At 45.1% G+C, this 25,409-nt stretch overlaps 1 protein-coding gene across 1 annotated transcript in view; it reads left to right on the top strand.

The window, feature by feature from the left end:
• CFAP91 (cilia and flagella associated protein 91) overlaps positions 1-25,409 on the top strand; it is a 60,539-nt gene that overhangs the window by 17,317 nt on the left and 17,813 nt on the right. Inside the window, exons 11-14 of the mRNA XM_075071887.1 lie at positions 7,864-7,980; positions 12,827-12,898; positions 14,772-14,918; positions 20,058-20,279. Coding sequence (XP_074927988.1) covers positions 7,864-7,980; positions 12,827-12,898; positions 14,772-14,918; positions 20,058-20,279 — 558 coding nt within the window. The remainder of the gene's footprint in view (positions 1-7,863; positions 7,981-12,826; positions 12,899-14,771; positions 14,919-20,057; positions 20,280-25,409) is intronic.

The following is a 25,409-nucleotide window of genomic DNA, read 5'->3' as shown; positions in this document are numbered from 1 at the left end:
TCACTGAGCACTCTCTGGCCAACTACTCTTCGTTTTATCTTCAACAATGGAAAATTAACACTACTAAAACATCAGAGTCACCTAAGCGAACAAGTAGCAGGCAAGAGGGCTTGCACGTTCCAGGCTCTGATGGCACGGGAGGCATGTTTGGGTTGTGCAGCCAGAGTAATATGCGTGCCCTCACACCCGTCACGCAAGCACCTGACCTCAGCCAGAGCGGGGCAAGCCCTCGACTCCGTTTCCCAGCTGGAGTCCTGGTGAAGAGCAGTGGAGCTTGAGGGCCAGATGAAAAGGTCTGACGGGCTGGATGCAGCCTGCGGGCCATAGTTGCCTACCCCTACTCTATGCTATTGGAGGTGTCATGTGTCTTCTGCATAAAACCAAGGGCTTGACCACCTGTGGTCATGATCAGATGGCAAGAGACTCCTGGCATTCTTCCAAGAGTTAGAGATGTTAGCTCATGGTTTTCTGGCTAAATTCCAATTTCAGCAATTGCATTGTGTCTGTCTGTCTAAAGGACTTCTCATGTTTTTTGACAGACTATAGTGAAGATTCTCAAACTGTAGTCATGGATTACAAGTGATCCCCAGAGTTGGCTGGTTAGTAATGATGGCTCTTGTCCTTGGTGTCAGCTGAGAGAATAGATGGAGAAGGGGAGACTTAATTCAGAGTGAAAACAGAGACAGTGGGCCAGATTCTTACCTGGTATAAATCAGCATAGCTCCAGTGACTTCAATGGAGCATCACTGATTTACACCAGCTATGGGTCAGGTCTGCTGTGATGGACTTTTCAAAAACATCTATTTATTGCATTAAAAACACCTAAAATACACATTCTTTTTTCTGAGAAAATCTGCAAATCTATTACAATGGGTCCTACCTGTGGTTACTTGGAGGCAGAGCCAGACCTGTCAATCAAGGCAGGATGGGGATGGCCACACCCCTGAAGACCCTGCTAGTCAGCTTGAACTGGCTCCATCAACGGCAGGGAGACTTAAGGTTTTTCTGCTCCAAGGAACAAGGAAAAAAAAGAATCCTTTTCTGATTGTTTTAATCTTAATAGTCAGCTTATTGGATTCTAAGCATTGTTAGGCTGTTGTTTAGCTGGGGGGGGGGGCGGGGCTCTGCATCAAGATTGCGGGAAACTCCTTTCTGATATTGAGGTAGCTGGCTGCAGCAGCTTCTAGTGTAGCATGTCTGGGCAGGCTGTTCTGTCAAGAACACCTCACAGGCAGCCAGAGAGAGAAGTTGGCAGAAAAGGGTGCAAAAATCCATGGACTAACATAACCCTACTTGCTGTGGGTTGACCAAGCCCTACCGCTTTCTTACTCTCATCCACACAGCCAGCCCTGGAGGGATGATAGAGAGAGCAACCCAAACATGAAGAAAGCAGGCAGTAAAAGGCCTCTTGGCTTACCACTTATTTTTGACTGTTTACCTTGCTTTCTTTAGCAAGGTATGAGTCAGCCCTTTTAGAGCTATTTCTGCAGGATTCGGTGAATCAACATGGCTGTGCCATGCGAAATCTTCCTCTGGCCTTTCCTCAGAAAGGGGTTTAGAGAGCAGCTATAAAGTTCAAGGAAACCACTTAGGGATCATCTTAAGAGTGATCTTTTCAAGTGTTACCCTTACTTCTCTAGCACAGCAGCAGTACAGTCCTCCCTTCAGATCCCCTCTTTAGTGGTAGTCTCCTTCTGTCCTACAAATAATAGGAGGAGGGAACCTTGTAAAATCAGAATATGCTCAGTGGTTGGGCCCTGAGAGGCTAATTAATCTTGTTTTCCTCCCTGTAAATCTGAGAAGCAGTGAAGGAAAGGTTAAAGGCATCAGGAAGGAAGCTTCAGATTCTGAGCACAGGAGTCACTCCTCTACAAAGGAAATTTCTAAGGCTCGGTTTTCCCAGTAAAAGATGAGCAAGCCATTCAAGGACTCTCTGTTTTTCCATCTCTTCCATTTCTAGTTTACCACAATACAAATTTTCCCATGGTAAAGGCTCTAAAGGGACAAAAAAGAGGCCCAGGAAATTCAGAGGAAACTCATTTGTCTTTCTGAGAGCATAAGCAGCTTTTTCCAGACTTGGAGCTAGATACCACACAGGAGGAAACTCAAAATCAGTTTTTTGAGAAGTAACCTGAAACCATTCTCCAGAGTATTAGGTGGACTTTGTATTCCTCCAGATACAAGTTCCTGTAAAAAAGGAAATCTGGGAAGAAATGGGAGAGAAGCTTGGCTTACATTTTAGAATTAAATGGCACTCTAAAACCAGGGTTATTGGCATCTCCCTCTTCCTCCAATTGAAGCCTTGGAGTATTAAGACTAAAACGCCATCTTCTTCAAACTAGGGTAATTGATTCCCAGGGAACAAGAAGGCTTAGGGCTCTAGTCAGTCCTCTTGCCAGTGTCCAAACATGCCAAAGTCTGAGGAGTGCTCAGCTGGAAATTCTTGAATAGATTCCTGTTGTCACCACAGTTCAGGATGGATACCCTGAATTCCAACATAGCAACAAGTTCTAAAGAAAAAAATCTATCACTAATTGATCTTAAGAACACCTATTTGCACTTATTACATAAGCCTGTCAGAGAAAATCTCTCAACTTCACATGCAACACATAATATTACCACTATGCTGGTTTGCTTTTGGCCTACCTGCCTCTAAGGATGTTTTCCAAAGTATTTTCTTTGGGGAAAAAAAGGGTTTGTATATACCTGTGCTAAGACGACTGTTCATTGGAGCACACTTTCTGAAAAAGGCCCATAAGGGAGCCATCACACAGTCCAGATTGTATTCCGGAATAACATGAATTTGTCAACACTGCCAACAGCTAAATGATGTCACACAGTCTGTCACTTCTGGACATAGTCACAGATGTCAAATTATCACATCTGACAGGTCTCTGATGTCTTGGATAAGAATGAAGGTCTCTCACACCAACATACCATGGTGAGAGATTCCAGTTGTCTTCTCCAGAAGTTGCTTAATCTCTCAGGGTCCATCATCCCTGTCCTCCTTTGTGCTGTTGCCTGGGGATCTCAGAAGGCCACAGTTCATTGGAATCAGGGTTAATTGGTAAATTGATGCCTGCTTCAAGAACAGGGAAAATCATTCATGGAACAACTTAATCCAAAGTTAATGACAAAAGATTAGAGTGATTAAATAGGTCCTAAGAGCTAAACCTCCAGTCCTTGTCAGCCAAGATGTATCAGTGATGTCATACAGTATCCGTAGCTACAGTCATGCATTTTCTCTAATGGCCAAGAGCATAGCTATCCTTTTCTGTTCAGTGTTCTCCAGGACAATTAAAAAGGGGCACAAGTGATCTGGGTGGTCCCATATTGTCCAGGGAGGTCCTGGTTCTTGTATCTAATCAGCTGGCACGCACCACTCAGTTCTGTCTCCTCTACAAGAAGGATCTACTCTCAAGGAAAATATTTTGCACCCAAGTTCAGAAAAATTGTCTAACAACTTAATATGTGAGAAGTATTAATTAAAATGGGATATTCAGATGTTTACACTTTTTACCCTGTTTGTGGAATACTTTCTCAAGGTTATCTTAGGCCTGGTCTACACTACGCATTTAAATCGATTTAAAGAGCGTTAAATCGATTTAACGCTGTACCCGTCCACACTACAACGCCCTTTATATCGATATAAAGGGCTCTTTAAATCGATTTCTGTACTCCTCCCCGACGAGAGGAGTAGCGCTAAATTCGATATTAAGCCAGAGACTCAAATGGACGCTCATGGATGGAGGGGGTACTGAGGACTCCAGCTATCCCACAGTCCACAGCAGTCTCTGAAAAGTATTTGCATTCTTGGCTGAGCTCCCAATGTCTGTAGGTTCAAACACAGTGTCTGGCGTGGTTCAGGGAATAGCTCCTCAGATTTTTCCCCCCCACCACCACGTGAAAGAAAAGGGAAAGAAATCATTTCTTGACTTCTTTCAATGTCACCCTATGTGTACTGAATGCTGCTGGTAGACGCGATGCTGCAGCAGTGAAGAGCAGTATCCGCTCTCTCCTCCCCTCCCGGTGGTAGACGGTACAATATGACTGATATCCGTCGTCGCCATCAGCCCGTGAGTGCTCCTGGCTGGCCTCAGGTGAGGCTGGCCGGGGGCGCCTGGGTAAAAATGGGAATGACTCCCAGTTACTCCCAGTAGATGGTACAGAACGGCTGGTAACTGTCTTCATCATAGCAACTGGGGGCTGAGCTTCATCAGCCCCCCCTTTCCTGTGTAAAGAAAAGATTCTGTACTGCCTGGACTGTCATAGCAGCAGCATGCTGGGCCCCTCTCCCCACACCGCTTAATGTCCTGCCTGGACTGTCATAGCCCCGGGAGGCTGCCTCCCCTCATTTTATCTCACTAACAAGTCTCTGTTTCTTATTCCTGCATTCTTTATAACTTTCATGACACAAATGGGGGGGGACACTGCCACGGTAGCCCAGGAAGGTTGGGGGAGGAGGGAAGCAACGGGTGGGGTTGTTGCAGGGGCACCCCCTGTGAATACTGACACGGAGCAGCTGTGCTCTGATACACTGGTCCTCTAATACACTTGCCCCTTATTCTAGGCAGGACTGACTCTATTTTAGAAACCATAAGGGAGGGATTGACTCAGTCCCAAGTGAGTCAATCCCAATTTTGCTTTTGCGTTGCGCCCCGGCCGATTTCAGCCAGGGGCACTCATGATAGCAGCGGACAGTACAGAGGGGAGAGATAACCGTCATTTCATTGCCAGTTTTCTCCGGCAGTAGACGGTACAGAACGACCGGTAACCATCTCTGCTATCATTGCAAAAGCAAGTGAATGCTGCTGTGTAGCGCTGGAGTATCGCCTCTCTCTCCGCGGCATCCAGTACACATACGGTGCCGGAAAAAAAAAAAAGCTGAACGGGCTCCATGGTTGCCGTGCTATGGCGTCTGCCAGGGCCCAGGGGCGGGGGAGACTGCGGGAACTATGGGATAGCTACGGAAGAGCTACCCACAATGCAACGCTTCAGAAATCGACGTTAGCCTCGGACCATGGTCGCACAACGCCGAATTACTGTGCCTAGTGTGGCCGCATGAAATCGAATTTATAATATCAGTTTTATAAAACCGATTTTAGCTAATTCGATATTATCCCGTAGTGTAGACGTGGCCTTAAAGGGCCTTGTGTATATGTTCTTCAATCCAGTCCACTTTCCTAACTAAATTCCCTTAATTTTTGCCTTTGTTTTCCTTCTCTAGGGACAAATAGAATCCTACTGAAGGTCACCTAAGCCTCCATTTCCTTAATTCAATGGTTCTCAAACAGGGGTATGCAGAGGTCTTCCAGGGGGTGCATCAACTTATCTAGATATTTGGCTAGTTTTACAACAGGCTACATAAAAAGCACTAGCAAAGTCAGTACAAACTAAGATTTCATATAGACAATTACTTGTTTATATGGCTCTGTATAGTATACACTGAAATGTATGTACAATATTTATATTCCCATTGATTTATTTTGTAATTGAATGGTAAATATGAGAAAGTAAGCAATTTTTCAGTAATAGTGTGCTGTGACAGTTCTTTGTATATTACTGTTTGCTTTTGTAAGCAAGTGATTTTTAAGTGAGGTGAAACCTGGGGGTACGCAAGAGAAATCAGACTCCTGAAAAGAGTACAGTAGTCTGGAAAGGCTGAGAGCTTTTTTGCTGGTTCCTTGTGCTGTTTTCTGTTTTCTTCACGCAACATCTTTGTATTCTCTGGCTCTGAATAAAAAAGTGCGAACATCTGAGGGGAAAACAACTTCTATCTTCAAAAGTTTCTGAAATGTACCAGTTTAGTTATCTAATAACTGAAGCTATAACAGCAGTATTTTTAAAATATTATATGGATTATAACCAACAGAACTAGATATTTTCTGAAGTGTACCCTCCATTCAATATTGATGTTTAGAGCCTTCCGGGTGTCAAGAGTATACAGTTGTGAATCGGAGGGGAAGTATTCTGAAACTTTATATAAGAGGAGATGTGTACATGAGACTCTAAGATTTGATTTAGACTGAAGAAATTTGCAAATCTGTGACAGGATTCCTGGGTACAGCCTGGAACTGTGGGACCGCTGTGCCCCCTTAACTCTCCAGCTGGGGCTGTCTCTCATGTTGCTTTGCCAGTGACAAGTAGCAAACCCCTCCAGGTGCTGTCCACCAACATGCAGAGGTACACCCAGCTAAATTGCATGAATGATCTCCAACTCACTCTTGAGCTATACACAGGGAAACTCCAGCAAATCTCCCAAGCCCTCAGCCTTGCACCACAGAAATATACCTTCTTACACTGCTCAAGACCTTCTCTTGAACAATTCAAGCTCATTAATTAGTTTGCCACTCTGTTAAAGGATAGTGGACATGCACCAGCATTTGTAATCTGAGCAGATTCCCCAAGCACTTTAGACAATCTCACTGGTAAGGATAAAACATTAAAATAAGTTTAACTACAGAAAGATAGATTTTAAGTGGAAGGCATAAAGGTCAGAGATAGTTACCTTAAGAAAATAAAAAGTAAACATGCATTCTAAATCCTAAACCTTTAGACTAAGCAAGAGTTGAATCAAACAGCTTTTCTCACTGGATGTTGCAGGTAGGTTACAGTTCTTAATACACAGGCTGAATTTCCTTCTTAGCCTGGGACCAATCTCCTCAGTTGAAAGTGTTTGTTTTCCCAGCATTCTTTTTGCCTTCAGTTTAGGTAGGGGAGAAGAAAAGTAGCCTCCCTTATTTTTTACTCTCAATTAATATCCCAGGGAAGATACTGGCCTAGACATGTCCTTGTTGAGTCACAGAGTTCAGCGATCCCCATTGTTTGAACAACTGAGTCATAGAGTTGAGCAGTCTTCATTGTGTGGTGCTTGCACAACTGTCTCTTATTGAATTGCAGATCTCTTGTTTACAATTCTCCTGATGGTCAATGGTCATTTAAGACCTGCCTGAGTCACCTCCTTTATTGGGAAATAGCAGTGGGTGACTTTGAAACCGACAACGTATTTCAATAACAACCGTATAGCAAAATCTCATAACTTCATACACACTAACAATAATATATATTGACAGAACAATGAGTTTCCCTGCAGATCATGACCTTTTATAGCTTACATGGCATGCTTGGTATGAAGTATCACAACCATATACGAATGATGAATATAGGGGGTTACAAGGTGCTACTTTGAGGTACGGTGTGTCACAGACCCCCTGAAATGTCATTTTTCACTTTGTCCTCAAACACTGTATTTGTGACGTTTTGTGCTCTCTAACATCTGGCACTTTTAACAAATATGCCTAGAGAGGGGGCCATATTCCAGTTATGGAAGTATGTTTATGACTGGTTTATAAAGGCTGTTAACTGCTTTCAGTTTGCAAAGAAAGTTGCCTCTGTACTTGATACTAAGTAATAACTTAAAGTGCAAAAATAATTCATAGGTAATTGATTCAGCAGAATTTCCATTTTTTAGAAATGTAAACTCATTCTCCAGCTGCGCTTTTCCAGAATGTAGTATATTAGGGGTTAAGATCAAACACCTTCTGGACTCATTTCCAGGGAGTGAGTGTCAGTCTATGCACTTGCCAGCAAGATACTGTAAATATACACTTATCCCCCTGCCTTACTTGAAACTCCATCATGGTCTTCTGACCACCTTATTTAACAATAATGTACAACACCTGACTTTTGAGCTGAGATGGAAGGAGTAGGTAAGACAATTAAAGGTACAGTTGTGCAAGGTGCTGAATGCCCTCAACTCTCATTGTAATTCCGTAACAGCAAGACTGGGCCTAGTATCGTGTGCTATCTAGTACAGTTTTCGAACCCTGTATGGAAAGAGCCTAAGTTGTATGACTTTTTCAGGCACTGCTAGAGAAGAAGAATAAAGTTAAGGAGCCAAAGAAGCCCCTTCATTTCCTTCAGAAGATAACAAAACCTGTTCCTCGGCCCCTAACTCCAATACTGCTAAGACCGTCAACTGTAAGTTGGATATTTTTAGAAGTTTTTACTGTAAATCCTGTATTAGTCACTATCAAGTTACTCAAGGAGTGTCCAGGAAAATATGGGAGCTAGTTAGTTTTGTCTTCTGTACAGTATTTTTTACTTAAAAATAAAACTGATAGGCAGCATAGCATTAGACTTTCACCTAATTACTGCACTATGAGAACCTTGATAGGTACATGCACGCATCTGACGAAGTGAGTATTCACCCACAAAAGCTCATGCTCCAAAACGTCTGTTAGTCTATAAGGTGCCACAAGATGCTTTGCTGCTTTTACAGATCAAGACTAACACAGCTACCCCTCTGATACTTGATAGGTACAGAGAATCAGTTTTAAGTAGCACAACATTCTCCAACATTAGGCTATAATATTAGTCCAAAATAAATTAGTGTTTGGTGGGTCTTCTTACACCCCCGTACCTTGTCCCTTCTTGGTGAGCTGTTCAGAGTCTTTCTTCCTTAACCCAAGAAATACTCCCTAAGAGTTGTTGGGTTTTTTGTTTTTTTTTTTAAAGCAGGTTCCAAAGTACTTTTTTTCCATGATAAACATTTTTCCAAACACCAGTCATTCTTGATTGTCTATTTAGATATTGTGTGGCTTCATTATGATAGATCCAATACCACTGAATTTCACCCAAATAAATCCTACCAGCTTCCTGTCCAGTTCTTCAGTTGAAGTCTTACTGTAGAACCATACAAAAATGTGGATCCTTATCTAATCCGCAAAGATGGTAAACAAGGCATTTGCAGATATCCGCAGATTTGCAGGGCTCTGTTCAAATGGCCTTAGATAGGTAACACCTCAGGCTAGCTTCAGCTTCTGATGTTTTCACATCCTCTGCAGGACTGCTGAGTGTCTTGCATCAGGCATTACACTCATGCATGCAGCAGTCTCATCAAGCCTCCCCCGCTAGAATCTCTCATTATGCAGGGACTGAGTAGGGCTTCTTCTGCAATTACCCCTCTTGGATGCCAGGGCTTTCTGTGAACAAGATGATACTTCTGTCACAACCATCATGGAGGTATTGGCTGAGAGATGAGCATCTCAGGAGGCCATATGCGGCAAGCTGGAGTGACAGGGATAGAAGGGAATGTGATAGAAGACTGACAGAATGGAAGAGACTAATCCAGGCCTCCACAACTCTTCCCCTTCCCTCACAACAGCCTGGCAAAGAACTGAAAACTGTATCAAATGGCCACTCTGATGTAGGGAGAGAGGTCATTCTCACCCAAGTCAAGAACTGATGTGAGACTGTGACCCAGAGTTATGGGCCCCAAGAAAGGATCTGAAGTACTTGAAACCTACCAGGGTCTCCCTATGGGAGATGGGTGATACCTGGTAAGGCACTCAGGCATATAAACGGTTAGTTGTTTTCAGGATATGATTTCTCTGATACTTTTGTTCTAAGTCCCAGGTCTAGAAGAAGTAGATTGCAGGATACTGCCCCAAGAAAGGTGACAGCTAGAGACTTAAGTGGATGTGCCCACAAGGCCATAAAAGCATCAGAGGTGCACTTATCTCAGGAATTGTGACACTCACAACCTCAGAGGCTGTCCTTTGCTCACTCCAATACCCTACGCAGTCCCCACTGTCTTCTCTAGGCTCCTCTAATCCTCATTCTGCCTGTAGATCCCCCGCCCCCTCCTGGTTCTGCAGGGTGCATGTGATAGGTTTCTGCATCCCCTCAGGAGTTCTGCTGGGAAGAGAAAAGCAGTGACGTTTTCCTCACTATCAAGAAAAATCATTCATGGAGTTGCACAAAACTTGCCAGCTGTACAGCTCCAAATACAGGAAGTAGCTCTGCATCTGCCGTCCCACAAGAATGTAAATAAACCCTATAGGGGGTTGTTTTTACTTCTCTAGCACTTGGTGTATGTTTGTCATAATTGGACCTATAAATTTATTCTAATTGTGAGCTCAACTGTAAAAAGTGAGCACAAATGTGTAAAGTGTCACAATTACCTGTAACAGTAAATGTTGATGGGAGAAAAAGTATAACAGTCAGACAGAATGAATCAGTCAAAACGAAAAGGCCTAGTGCTGTAATTCACGGACTGTGCTAAGGCCATTCCAGGTAAACAAGAAAAGTAGGAGACTGGAAATCAGTGAACCAAAATTGATGTGTGAGAAACTGGGCCTGACTCGTGGACAAAATAATGAGGGGATGGGCTACTCCATCCATCAGTCTCTTTTGGTGTCCTGAAAAAGAGACTGGAGAAAGCTGACTACTATGTCTCTGGCTGACTGAAAGATGGCAGCCATTGTGGCTGCCATCCCCCACTGACTCCTGGGACTCTGAATCTTCTTCATCCTAATCCTGACCACAGAGAGGGAGCCAAATGATATTGCCACCTCCACTGGCTCTGGCTCAGTCACAGCCGCCACCTGGGATATAAGACTGTCACACACATCCCCTGCCCCTTTGTGTGTTCTTCCCCTTCTCCACCTAATTTCTTCTCTCTCCTTTTTCCTTCTCTCTAATAAGAGTCTGGCTTAGGCAGCCAAGACTATTTTGCAGTACTGCTGTAAGCCTGTGACCAGAGAGAAGCAGCTAAATGCAGTGCCCTAAACAGCCCAATTTTGGTACAAGTTTGCCGGGTCTCAGAGTGGCTGATAAGATCATTGCTGTGTCTGTGTTTCTCTGGGGATGAAGTGCAAGTGAGACCTAACGTCAGAGATGGAAACTGTATTGTCTATCTCTGCTATTCTTTTCTCTCTGTTTTGTGTGTGTTCATCTTGTTTTGTCTTTTAGAAAACAGGATTGGACTTTAAAAACTCCAGCAGCTCCAGTCTGTCTTAACTAACTCTCCCCCCCACCCTTCCCCCAAATAAGGACAGTTATTATCGTATGTACTGTACATACCATACATTACTGTTAAATGAGGGGGCTTCTTTCTAACAAGTCTCTCCAGCTAAAGGGAGAGGGAATAAGGAGTGCTATTAAAATGAAAACCTTAATACTTTACATTTCAAATGCTGTTTTTCTCTCTCTTCTGTATCTTTAATCTAAAATTAAAAAGAATTTTTAAGGGTATTTGCCATGGTGCTAAACCAGCTGCGCTCTCTCTATACCAGACCCCGAACCTTATTTAAAATGGTTTAATATAGGGTAGTTCCAGGCCCATGTTAACACCTTTGACTCTTTGGACTATATATTCCATCCTAATTAATACAACACGTGGCAGCTGTCTTAGTTTCCTCTCTGGTTCACAGTCTCCCTCTGCCAGTAAGGCATTTTATGCCTCAGTTTCTCCTCTGAATGGCTGGGTGATTTGCAATGGTTTAGCTTTCCAGCCAAACGATAAAATTCTTTCTTTCTGGAGTAACAACACAGTCTGTTTGGGTTTTCCCTCATGATACAAGGAAGGGAAGGGGCTTTTCGGAAGCTCCAGGCTGGGAGAGACCCTTAAGTGAGAGCAGTTGCGTGCACCAGGCCCCAAGCCCACTCCACTTCTCTCATCCCAGGCCCTTTCCTTCTGCATTCCCCACAAGTCTGATTCTTTGCCCCACAGTGCAGGGCTCACAAGCTCTTTTTCTACTCCACTGAACAACCTCTCTGGGAGTCCATCCCCCTCTCCTCTCCAGGCTTCCTTTGCCCCAGCCCTCACCCAGCACTTTCACAGGCTTTCTCCCAGACCTTCTAGCTCCTAAGCTGTCCCATCCTGGCCCTTTCCAGGGACCTCAGCAAGAGGAACCATGCCCTGATAACTCTAAACTGAACATAAGAGTTTGCCTTACATAGTCCTGCCCCATTTCCCACTATGCATAGGTGCCGATTCCATGGGTGCTCTGGGGCTGGAACACCCACAGGGAAAAATTGGTGGGTGCTTTGCACTCACCGGCAGCTGCATGCCTCGGTTCACCTCCACCCCGCTGCCTCCCTTGAGCACACCACATCCCTGCTTCTCCCCCTAGCTCCCAGCACTTCCCGCCACAAAACAGCGGTTTCGTGGCAGCAAGCGCTGGGAGGGAGGCAGGAGGAGGGGGAATGCGGCATGCTTGGGGAAGAGGCGGGGCCAGTGTGGGGATTTGGGGAAGGAGTGCAATAGGAGCAGGGAGGGGGCGGAGTTGGGATGGGGACTTTGGGGAAAGGGTTGGAATGGGAGCGAGGGAGGGGTGGGGCAGGGTTGGAGGAGAGGGGGTGAGCACCAAGAAAAGTTGGCTCCTGTACCACTATGCCTTATTATCCTAGCCTCTGTTCTGAGCTGAAATCAAGAACAAGCTACGGTAGGCCTGTAGCCTTCCTTAAAGGGACAGCACACCCTGTTACAAACCCCAAAATAATACACCTTGTTTACTTCAAAATTGTCATTCACTGGGTCTTCAAACTCACTATGCTACACTAATAAGCTTTACCAGGAGAATGAAACTCAGGGGAAATTTCCTAAATGTTCCCCTTCCTTAGTGTTTAGAACTGTTAATACATGTGAATGTGAATGATAATTGTGTTCCCATTTTAGTCACTAGTTAGTCAAACTACGTTTATATATATATATTAGTTCTTTTAATCCAGATTGTAATTCTTGCCATTCCTCCATATCATTTATGTTACTCTTCACGGAACTCCCTTTCAGAATCCCCAGTGTAAATCTTTGTATAGTCTGTCTGTCCCATATTTTGTAAAATATAGACATTTATATTTTTCTGACTCTTCTTCCATTCTCTGGAAATCGGAAGAGTGATGATTAAAACCCATGAGAAACTAGGTATATTAATTGTATTCTGAGAAAGCTAGTTAGATGGATGGCTCATTCAGTTTTCCTTCTACTTCCTCCCTAAAATAAATACATAATTGTAACTGGATTATTGTTGTGTGTTGGCAGAGAGAAGAGGAGCTAGAGCTGGCAGTGATCTTTTTGCAGAAGTTAATCCGAGGCAGAGCTATTCAGAACATGGTATTCTGTGTCCCTTTGACTATTTCTGTCTTCAAAATACTGAAAGGAGTTATCGAGGGTATATTAAAAAATCTGTTCCTAATAGCGCTGAACTAATCCAGGCCTGAGGTGGTTGAGCAACATGTCCTCGTATCCATATCCTTCCAAGGCTGAAGTCTTTGCTTTCCATCTCAAATTTCTGACAGGAACTTCTAGGTTCCTATGTGAGGGACGCTCCCTGAGAATATCCGCTGATATCCTTTTATGGCTGTATTCAGGACTTGGTGTTGGGCCTTTCTTGTACAGGTCTGGTCACTTTTGATCATTTTGCATATCTTGGGGGGAGGGATGTCTGTTTTATAAACCTGCTGCTTCTCTCTGTACCATTGGGATTAGCTGTTTTACTGATGATTGTTTTAGTTTTTATACAGCGCACAGGTGAGAGATAATAGGCTCTGTGACAGTAAGTAATGCAGTTTTGAAAATGGTTTGATATGAAAATTGGGTTTCTTGAGTCTTTCCCCAATCCGAAGTGGCCTGATAGGAATGATGTCTTTGACTCCATTGTAGAGATGTTGACTCTCACAAAAATCTTGAGAGCCTCTCCGCCAAGGCTTCCCATAATTTGTAGAGGCTTCTCACCAGCAACTGTGGTCCAGTTCAGAAATTTCTGTCTGACTTGGGTGTGATGCTTTTGGACACGTGGGCTGGTGACTCAGACTGTGTTTCCTACCTATCACCCCAGAGTGCACCACTCCCTCCCACAGAGCCTCCACTCCCCACCACTGCACACGCACAGCAGGGCAGCAGTCACTGCATCAAGCAGGGAAAACTGAAGGGATTGGTTCTGGGGACACCGCAGAAGGCAAGAGCAGTAGCAACACCCTCCCCACAACCTTACTGCTGCACTGAATGGTGCTAAACAATCTGAACAGTCCCTGAGGGAGGTGAGGAAGAGGCACCCTATCTGTTCGTCTGTCCTTCTATTGCTGGGCTTATGTATGAGGAAGGGCAGCAGGCAATGGATACTGGAACAAGGGAGAAAAGAAAAGGACATGGTCTAGGGGAGGAGATGGGGGCAAGGGGCATCATGGGGAAAGAGCTGAGGAGTGTCCAAGAGGGTGCATGGTGGAGCTGGCAGAGGAGGGATGAGGAAAAGAGCCATTCCTATTAGTCAAGGGGAAGAGAAGATTTGCTTGCCCCAGATTTCTTATGGTATTCAGTGCATACTTGAGGTTGAATTTTCTGCCTGAAACAAGACCCACCTTCTCCCCCTCCCCACAGGGGAGGGAAGAGTGTCTTTCTCAAAACTCAAAAATCAGTAGACTGACTAAAGAAATGAGATTTCACTTTTAAACATTATAAAGAAATCTTTTTGAGGGGGAGGTGGGGAACATCTGATTTTTTTAATTGATATGGCTGGCAATTCTGCCCGCAATTTAAAGTCCAGTCCAGAATGTGTTTAACGCTAACCCTTTCTGGGTATACAGAGATCTATCTGCAAAGTCTGTTTGTCATGCCCTCCAGTGGCTAGAAGGCTGGGTGAGTCTTAATGCAACTGAAAGATAATGGAGGCTCTCCTTTGAGTAAGTAATAGAGACCTGTCTGTTCTTTGGAGCAGAAGGGCCTGAGTTCTGCCCTTCATCCAGCACATGTGGGGTTTAGCTGACAGCAATGGTGTGTGTCTGGATATGGCCTTGGATTCATTACAGGCAGTTTGGTTTCCTGTCAGTAGCACCAGGGATTTTCCTGAAAGGTTCATGTGCTACAGATAGAGAATTTGGTATCGGAAACAGATGACTCTAACTTTGGAGGAAAAGGATATTTTCTGTTTGCAAAACTCTCAGATTTTATCTTCTGTTTAATTGCCATGGCTGTTAATTTTATTTGAAAGATGTTTGAAGGGAAGGAGAAGCGATTGGAACTGATCCGGGAACTGCGCACCACTCATGCGCTTCAGGAGGATGGGAAGCTGCTTAAGAAGGCAGAGAAGCAAGTAACACTGGCTTTACAGCGACAACGCGACTTGCATGAGCACAAGGTTTGGCTATTAACATAAAGAGGCTAACACACACCCCACTCATCCATTCCTCCATCCCTTTTTAAATTTTCTGTTTGTTTGTTGTAATGATATCAACATATTTATAGAAATTGAATGTGTTGTCCACGTTGCAGAATCCATCACAGGTGACAAAAACTGGCTTCCTTGCTGAGAGCAAGGACTGAATGGACATGGGCACTGAAGTGTTCTGTCATTGCTATAATGGGTCCCATCCTGAGAAGCTTGCATAGCTGCCCCCCATGCTGTACCTGCTTTGTGGCTAAACAGAGGACTTCAATTTCCAGGGCTCTCAATGAATGAAAAATGTGCCTCATCATGAAAGCCTCAGTCCATTCAGATTATGATCAGCATGGTTGATGTCAGCTGACTCCTCTGCAGTTGATAACGACCTTTCCTTCAGCTGGCATAGTGAGGCATGCATGTCACCCCCTCAGTAAGCCATTTTGCTGAATAGATTGTGTCTCGTTGTACTTAGGGTACATCTACAGGTGGAGCTGGGGTGTGATTCCCAGCTTGAGGAAGCACACTTGTGCTAGTTCTGATTGAGCTAGCATGCTAAAAGTAGAATGGAGCCATGGCAACATGAGTGGCAGGAGGAGCTAGCTGCCCTGAGTGCTTGCCCATCAGAGAGGCTAGCTATGTACTTGGGGAAGCTAGTCCCTTTTGCAGCTTGTGCTACCATGGCCACATTCTATTTTTAGTATGTTAGATTGATCAGAGCTAGCACAGGTATGTCTCCTCAACTTGCGATTCACTTCCCCAGCTTCAAGTGTAGACATACCCTTACCCCTGGTCTACACTTGGGGGTGGGAATTGATCTAAGTTATACAGCTTCAGTTACGTGAATAACGTAGCTGAAGTGGACGTACTTAGATCGACTTATCATGGTGTCTTCACTATGGTGCATCAACTGCTCGCTCCCCCGTCAACTCTGCCTGCGCCTCTCACCAAGCTGGAGGACAGGAGTCAACAGGAGAGCACTCAAGGATCGATTTATCGTGTCTAGACTACATGCAATAAATCGATCCCCGGTGGATCGATCGCTGGCCGCCGATAGTGAAGACATACCCTTAGTTATAGGCATCGCATCCCCTTGCAACTTCACGCCCTCTCAGCTGCTTCTGCTGTGCAGAAATAGCCATGAAAGAGTTTACTTACCAACTAATACTAGGTGAATGGCCTGTGGTACCCCAGCAGTGGAGTCAATTTGCTAAAGCAGTCGCTGTCCCCCTTCCCCAGAGAGAAATAGGCCTTAACCTCTCCAGCTGGTCAGAATCTATTTGAGATTTTACACATTCATCTCTTTCTGTTCACTTCCAAGCTCTTAGCAGAGCAGTGACATTCTAAGGTTTCAATATTTCTAGATGCTGCTTCATGAGTAGAGGGCAGAAGTGTAAGACTCTAGGCATAACACACACACAATACCACGGGGGGTGTAGGGGAACAATCCCTTTTATTGAACTAAGGAAAAATGAAATTTAAAAGCCCTGAGATTTGGAGACTTGAGATGTCTCTTCATCAAGCCCTGGGAAAGCAGAGCCAAGGCAGAGGGGAGATACCAGCAGTGGGTCAATTCAGTCTCCATAATGACATTCGGAGAGAAAGAGATCAAAGGGTGAAGATAGTGATCTGTTTGATCTTATATCTCAGAATCTCATTGTGGAATCTGAACTGACCCTGCTGGCATGTCCTCCACCCCTTGCTTTGCTTTCCCAGGGCCCGAGGAAGAGAGACTACAATTCTCCCAGTCTCCGGGCATTTAACTTTAATTAACACATGCAAAGTGTTCACCTACAACTTTGTAGTAAGTTTCATGTACTTTTCTTTATGGGAAAATAGAACAAATGTACATGGATTAAAAAAAAAATCTCTGAGATGTGTATTATGCAGTTCAGTTAATGACAGCAGTACTGTTTTGTGAATGTCCTTCTTACTAAAGTATACCTTCTTAAAAGGAAAACTCCCAACTGACCTAAAAGCCTGTTAAATATTTTTATATTTGTGTGCATATTTCAGAAACCTCTTAGTAACTCTCATTTTTAGGAGACTGTTGTGGCCGTTTTATATGTCAGCAGATTGTGGTTTAAAACTGACTTTGTCAGGTAGTACTTCCCTACGTAGAATGCCTTGGGAGAATAAAACTACTAGTGATTCTGCAGCTAGAAGGACTGTAATCAGTTTGGACAGAGGAGCATGATCAGAAATCACATATGTTTTGGGGGAATGTTGACTTAAGGCAAAATTCTGATAGAACATTAATCTTGGATTGTCTTCAGCAGTATCTCTCTCCTGATCCGGAAATCCTTATACATGGCTAAAACCAAGCATTAAAGAGAAGTGGTTCAGGGTAGTCCCATATCACCTGCTGGTATAATGGGACGATTAAATCCTCTTCCCTCAATCATCCTCACAGCCTCTGGGGCATGAGAGGAACACTTTCAGTTCCAGCCCTGTGTTACAGTGACTTTTTCACATTCTGTTGGATGCTGATTTGGAAATGTGTAGTGTCTTGGAAGCTGGTATAAAACACAGGAAAGCCTGTTTATTACTGGCTGTTAGGGTTGTTTTGTTTTGTTTACTTGAGTTTATAACAGGCACATTCCACTGCCTGCTGAGCCATTGCAACAATGGCACAATATCTGAACCAGCTTCAGAAAATACTTTTTGCCTAGGCTTATTGCCATGTAGTCCATATGAGAGATAATGAACTGACACAATATCATTACATTTCCAGAGCACAAACATACTCACAAATCCCATAAAACAATGTGATTAGGATTAGAGGGGTGGAAGGTGGTTAAGGAGACTTGGGCTCTATTCCCGGCTCTGTCACAAATTCCCTGGATCTGGTTTCCACTACCATGAATCATGTGGTGTTTGCTTCAGAGGTGAAGTGAGTGTAAATCACTAGCATTTGGATCTGCAAGCATGTTACACTTGTATAAATGACAACACAATATATAAAACAGTAGAGAATCAGGCTCCCTGTATGACCTCAGCAAGTCTTTGTGCCTCAGTTTCCCCATTTGTAAAATGGGGATAAGACCTACCTCACTTAAAGGGGCATTGTGAGGTTTTATTAATTAATGTTTATAAAGTGTTGTGAGCTCCTTGGATGGAAGTTGCCAGCCAGGCAAAGTATAGTAGTTATATCTTGCTACACTTCAGTGCTCAGAGGAGGGAGGAGAGGTCGTTGTCCGTCCCCACAGATGGTCCCAGCAAGAAAATAGTATGGTTGGTTCCCCATGAGGTGTCACTGGGCACTGGGGTACCACTGAGCCCTTTCACACTGTGGGGCTGTGATAAGATGCCAAATTCTCCAAGCTTACTCTGTCACCAGCATACACACAGAGAGGGGCACGCCCTGCTGCAGCTTCACAGACACATGCTCAGATCAGCTCTGCATGGGAAGGCAACCTCCCAGTTGCTAAGGCATGCCCCCCCACCGGAGTGTAAACCCAAAATTGTATCATCTTGCGCTGCACAGGGAATTGTTCAGCCTAAGCTCATAAAATTTTTCCCGTCCCTCAAGAGATATGCAACAGCATATTTTTCCCGTCCCTGGAGAGAGATATGCAACAGCATTCTGCCGCAAGTTAAAATTTCCACACACAAGTTGTAGACAAAACAAGTATAAAACAACAAAACAAAAGATAGATTTTAAGTGATTATAAGATATAGCAAACTTATCAAAGCAGGTTTCAGAGTGGTAGCCGTGTTAATCTACTCCTTGTTTTTGCTGACACAGACTACCTTAGTATATAAACAAAACCACAAACTGAGCTTAACACACTAGTTGGTAGGATATAAATTAGCAAATTCTCACCCTGAGTGATAAACAGGCTGGCAGATTCTTAAGGCACAGTTTGCCTTGACTTTCCCAGGTTTTCATATACAGGCAAAACATCCCTCTAGCCTGGGACCATCACTTCCCACAGTTCAGTCCTCGCCCCTCAAGTGTTTTCAGGTGTGGTGTTGTAGCAAAAGTGACATACCATCATGATGCTGTTGCCCCCTTTTATATCTTCTTCCCACTTGCTAGAAAGCTCTTTTGCTATGACCTGGGTCAAACAGTTCCCATTGTGTAGTGTTATTGCTGAGAGGTTTCTATTGCAAACAGTTCCTGGGGTAAACCTTGTGTGCATTTTGTCAATGAGCCATTAACATTGTTTGGCCTTTTCACTGTTGTACCTGAAAGGCTGCCTGTGGGTGTTTTCAACCTCACAACATGTTTCAGTAACACATACACAGCCAAACTCCATAACTTCACATTCAACGATGGCACATACAATCCAATGAGAGATTATTGTCTAGCAGATTACAACTTTTAGAATGATACCTCACAAGGCATAGTTTGTACAAAACATATCCTAATTACATGACAGTGGTGAATACTGGGGTGTCAGGATGTCACACATCGTACAAAACAATAAACATTTTGTATCCTCTGAAGAGTTAGAAATTTATTTGCGCTTGTGATTATGCAGCCCTCTAAACAATTTATTCTAGCACACATCTGACGTATAAAGGCGTAGATTTGACTTTTTGAATCCCAGGTAGAAGCTGTATTTGCAACTACTGACCCTCATTCTTCATTTTGGCTCAGCTAAACTCAGCACAGAAATGAAGGGGAAGCACTGCTGAAGGTGATTTTATGTCACTTTTGTATCTCCCACATTCTGGGTCTGAGAACTGGAGCAATCCCCAGTCTAAGTGAAAGTAGCCTTGCTGTGATCTACTCTCTGCTGCAATGGCAATCTATGCATTGACTCAGCAGCCCAGAATAGCTGGCATACAATGCACGCTGGCCACCTCTCTAGACCAAGAGCTGCAAAGGGGGCAGCATAGGACTGTTCCTGTGGTCCTTCGGCAACAGTGAATTCTCCGGAAGTATTCCCAGCTGATTAGTTCTGCAGAGCTTGCATACAGAGGCCATGGCAGAGCTCAGAATCAAGTCCACTGTTTTTAAAAGAAAAATGCAGAACACATAAATTAGCCTTATGCCTTGTGTATGGGGGTGGGGGTTGTGCTTTTTCATGTGCCTGTGGCAGTTCTGTGAGAAAGGGACTTGCATTCTTCACGGTATTTAATACAGTTCTTGTTTGTTTTTGTTTTAAGCTGTCACTGGTTGAGAACCACTTGGCTCGGATAGAAGGGAGGGCATTGGTGAACATGTTCGATTTCCTGTCCAAAGAGCTGGTGAGGCTTCAGGAAGAAAGGAGGATCCATGCTTTTGCTATGCTGGCTGAGAGGCAACGGCGCATCCAGGAAGCAGAGGAGAGTGGACGTCGCCAGGTAGAAGAGAGGCGACGGCGGGAAGAGGATGAGATCTTCAAACAGGCAAGTGGAGGAGACAGAATAATTCTATTGACCTAGTTACTGCCTCTTGGGGAGCTGGATTACCTATACCAATGGGAGAAGGCCTCTCGTCATCATAGCTAGTGTCTACACTGTAACATTTTACATGTAGACAAGCCTTCAGTCTTTTGACTTTGCCATGAATTTAATCTAGGTCTCTAGACCCCTGTAACACATATAGCTCCTCTATCCTCCTCCCAGCTGTGGGTGTGCCTGGATCATCTCCAAGGCTAATGCTCTGTCATAAGTCATCCTGCAGGGTCAAAGCATTGGGTCTATTTGTTGTCAGGATGTTTTCAACCAGAGGTTCACTTTTGAGTGCTCATGCACATATCCATTCCACTGTAAGTGTGTGTGCCTTCAGTATACTCAGGTCAGAGACTTTTGGTTGCAGTACTGGTGGGGTGCAGGTGTGCCCTGCGTATCCTTGTGCTGAGACCCAAGGGTGTAAAGGGCAGAGCTGCTCCACCTCCCTCTCAGATCCTTCTTATCATCCATGGCAAAAATTGGAGCTCCCCATTTCTCCTTAGAAACTTATTTTATCTTCACAAAGTGTTTTTCACTAGCTTTTTGTAAATAGTCATAGTTGTTAGTAGTAGTAATGTCATGGTATAATTCCCCACTCTGAACCTTAGCGTCCAAAAGATGGGGTACCAGCATGAATTCCTCTGAGCTCAATTACCAGCCCAATACTTGTAGCGCTGCCACCAACCAGGAATTCCAGTGCCTGGTACACTCTGGTCCCCCCAAAACCTTGCCCGGGGACCCCCAAGACCCAGACCCTCTGGATCTTAACACAAGGAAAGTAAACCCTTTCCCCCACCGTTGCCTCTCCCAGGCTTCCCCTCCCTGGGTTACCCTGGAAGATCACTGTGATTCAAACTCCTTGAATCACAAAACAGAGAGGAAATGCAGGCCCCCCCCCGTCTCTTCCCCCCTCCCAGACTGTCCCTGAGAGAGACAGTAATCCAACAAGAAAACTGCCTCTCTTTCCCTTCCCTCCTTTTCCCCGCCAATTCCTGTGAATCCAGACCCCATCCCTGGGGCTCACACCAGATAAAAAAATCAGTTCTTAAACAGAAACTTTAATATAAGAGAGAAAACAGTGAAATATCTTGTAAATTAAGTGAATAGTAGTCGGTCTTTCAGCTATAGACACTGGGAATACCTCCCAGCCTAAGTATACAGTACAAATTAAAATCCTTCAGCAAAATACACATTGAACTCCTCCAGCCAAATGCACATTTGCAATAAAGAAACAAACATAAGCCTAACTCGCCTTATCTACTAGTACTTCTATCTGACTGAATAAGAGCCTGTATCAGGAGATTGGAGAGAACCTGGTTGCACTCTGGTCCTCTCAGCACCAGAGAGAACAACCAAATCTAACCACAACACACAAACTTCCCTCCCTCAAGATTTAAAAGTATCCTGTCCCTACTGTCGTCCTGCAGGTGACAGCAGGCTTACTGAACGTAACCCTTACAGTTAAAAGATATAAATACTTCTGTTCTATTACTGTCCTATCGTTTATGACAAGTACCATCCCCTTAAGGGAATTTTTTTTATTGTTCTTTTTGTCTGAATTAATTATGCAGAAATGTCCTGGATTCCGTGTAGCACTTGTAAAGTGACTGTGCCTGCTAAGGACAGACATTCTAGCTGCTTGTTTTGTTTGGGAGAGGGGCATTCCAATACAAGTGCTCTATCTGCTTATCCTTCCCCTCCTAAACAAAGAAACGGAGTGTGTTGCCTGAGGGAGCACCATCTTAAGTAGGTGATGAGACTTTCCTCAGCATCTGAGAACTCAGCTGCTTAGAAATCTGAGATACCTTCAACCACAACTGCTCTTCCTTTTCAGCCTAAAACGTCTCACAAAAGCTTTAGTGAGAAGAAATGTTTATTTCCTTCCCCAGATCGGTTGGGTTAAAGGGTTTTTCAGAAGACAAAAAATCCTCCCTTCATCACCTGAAAGACTTGGGAATCATGGTGAATAATTAGCTGAACATGAGCTCCCAGTGCAATGCTGAGGTCAAAAAAGCTAATGCAATCCTTATATGCATGAACAGGGGCATCTTGAGCAGGAGCAGAGAGGTTATTTTACCTCTGTTTGGCAGTGCTGCAGCGGGAATACTGTGTCAAATTCAGGAATGATGTTGATAAATTGGAGAGAGTTCAGAGAAGAGCTACAAGAATGACTAAAGGGTTAGAGAACGTGCCTTAGGGCTTGGCAACACTGGTGGCTTTACAGCCCTGCAACTCACTCATCGTCCGCACTTGAAAGGCACATACAGCGCTGTATCTCCCTGGCTACAGTGCTGGTTGTACTCCACCTCGACCTGGGGAATAATGACCATAGCGCTGCTGATGCGGCGCTGCTTCGCCAGTGTGGCCACCAAAAGCACTGTTACTGGCCTCCAGAGGTATTCGGAGGTCTCCCAGAATGTCTGTTCAGCCACTCTGCTCATCAATTCAAATTCTACTGCCCTGGCCTCAGGTGACGAAGCGTCAGACCTGCCCTTTAAATGCCCCGGGAATTTGAAAAATCCCCTTCCTGTTTGTTCAGCCCGGTGTAGAGTGCAATCAGTGAATCTTTCCAGGTGACCATGCCTCCATGTGAGAAATGAGCCTCAGCATGGAGCAGTGACGAATTGCTGGACGTCATCAGTGTTTGGGGGGAGGAAGCTGTGCAGTCCCAGCTGCGCTCCAGCTGTAGGAATTACGATAACAATGGGCAGATATCAAGGGCCATGCTGGAAAGGGGCCATGACCAGGACACACTGGAGTGCAGGGTTAAAGTGAAGGAGCTGCGGAGTGCCTACTGCAAAGCCCGTGAGGGAAACCGCCGCTCTGGCACTGCCCCCACGGCCTGCCGTTTTTACAAAGAGCTGGACGCGATACTTGGAAGTGACCCCACCTCCACACCGAGGACCACAATGGACACTTCAGAGCCAGGGGAGGAGGAGGAGGAAAGCGAAAGTGAAGGTACTGGGGATGGGGGAGACACCCCAGAGTCCCTGGAGGCATGCAGCCAGGAGCTCTTGTCAAGCCAGGAGGAAGGTAGCCAGTCACAGCAGCCGGTACTTGGTGGAGGACAAACACAGGAGCGGGTTCCCGGTAAGCGGCTTTTATTTTCAGGATTGAAATTTTTTGGGAGAGGGAGGGAGGGTTAGGGCTGCATGCATGCGTGCCTAGATGCGGAACAGTGCATTGATGTGGTCTATCACATCGCGGTAATTGGCCTCGGTAATCTCTTCAAAAGTTTTAGCCAGAGCGTGGGCAATGCGTTTGCGCAGGTTTCTTGGGAGAGTCACTGTGGTACTTGTCCCAGTCAGGCTAACATGTCCCCGCCACTGTGCCATGAGGGGTGGGAGAACCATTGCAAGACACAGGCAAGCTGCATGGGGGCCAGGGCGGAATCCACATTGCAGTAGAAGACCCTCCCGTGCTTTCCAGGTGACCTGCAGCAGCGAGATATCTTCCACTCCTGTGGAAAATGTTGGGATAGTGTTTGGGGTACGTGCCCTCTGCAGCTGTTTGTTTCAGGACTGTACTGTCCTCAAGGTTTCTATGCGTTGGGGAAAGCAGTCCCCCTTACTCACCATTTCAGGGCTCCCATGGGTTATGTGCGCTTTCTTTGGGATGGGAAAATTATGCTATTGGGAAGACTGTTACCCTCCTTAACTGCAGGGGAATAACTGTCTGGTATAAACAATACTTTCTCTGTTAAGTTGCATTTTTGCCTTTACAGATGCAACCTGGAGAGCTCGGCTGCCCATGTTATCAATGGCTGAGAGACTACAAAACGTCCGGAAGAAGCCACAAAAAAGCAAAGAAGACATGCTGCAAGCAGTTATGCAGCACTCTGTCACAGAGAATCAAAAAGTGCAGGACCGGAGGGAAAGGGAAAGCAGGATCTGCCAGAGAAATGCAGCAGACAGGAACAAAAGCACAAAGCAGCTGATAAGCATCCTGGAACGCCAAGCAGACTCTATCCAGGTGCTTGTAGCCATGCAGGCGGAGCATAGCCATGCCCACCCCTCCCCTTCTTCCCCCCCCCGCTGCCCTTGTCCCAAAGCTCTTTCCCTTGTGTCCCCATGTCAGCTCAAAACCCCCTTCCCCAGCATCCAGGTTCTTACCACCACCACCACCTGCCTCCAACACCTGTGTGTTCACCAAGCAGCCCTGAGAACTATGACTCTTACCCTCTGCACTAAACCCCCATCACCATGCAGTATAGCCATCCTGAAGTGCAGCAGTCATTGCACAGCACTCCAGACAGGACATATTCAAACCTGTGACTGTACAGTTCACCACCCCACCCCCCTGCCCTTTTAGGTTCCCAAAAAGTTGTATGTCTGTCAGTTAAGTTATTTTCTTTTCAATAAATGAATTCTTGGCTTTGAAAAGAGTCTTTATTACTGCAGAAAGACCTTAGCCCAGGAAAGAAACAGGCACTGCAAAATCAGCTTAGCAAACACAGATTCCTACTAACATTGTAACTACTGCACCAAACATTACTGTTGGTTTTCAGCCTCAAATTCCTCCCTCAAGGCATCCCTAATCCTTGCAGCCCTGTGCTGGGCCTTTCCAGTAGCCCTGCTTTCTGGCTGTGCAAATTCAGCCTCAGGTGTTGAACCTCAGAGGTCCATGCCTGAGTGAATCTTTCACCCTTCCCTCCACAAATATTATGGCGGGTACAGCACGCAGATAACACCGCAGGGATGCTGCTTTCCCCCAAGTCCAGCTTCCCCTACAGAGATTGCCAGTGCCCCTTTAAATGGCCAAAAGCACACTCCAAAGTCATTCAGCACCGGCTCAGCCTGTAGTTGAACTGGTCCTTGTTGCTGTCAAGGCTCCCTGTGTACGGTTTCATGAGCCACGGCGTTAACGGGTAAGCAGGGTCTCCAAGGATCACAATGGGCATTTCAACGTCCCCTACTGTGATCTTCCGGTCTGGGAAAGAAGTCCCGGCCTGCAGCTTCCTGAACAGGCCAGTGTTCCTTCCGAAAGATGCGCGCGTCATGCACCTTTCCGGGCCAGCCTGTTAATGTCAATGGAACGCCCATGGTGATCCACAAGCGCCTGGAGAACCATAGAGAAATACCCCTT

This window comes from Chelonoidis abingdonii, chromosome 1, assembly GCF_003597395.2.
Source record: "Chelonoidis abingdonii isolate Lonesome George chromosome 1, CheloAbing_2.0, whole genome shotgun sequence".
In the NCBI taxonomy this organism is placed as follows: domain Eukaryota; kingdom Metazoa; phylum Chordata; order Testudines; family Testudinidae; genus Chelonoidis; species Chelonoidis abingdonii.
The sequence above is the reverse complement of the archived record's forward strand: the minus strand, read 5'-3'. Positions and strand labels throughout refer to the sequence as shown.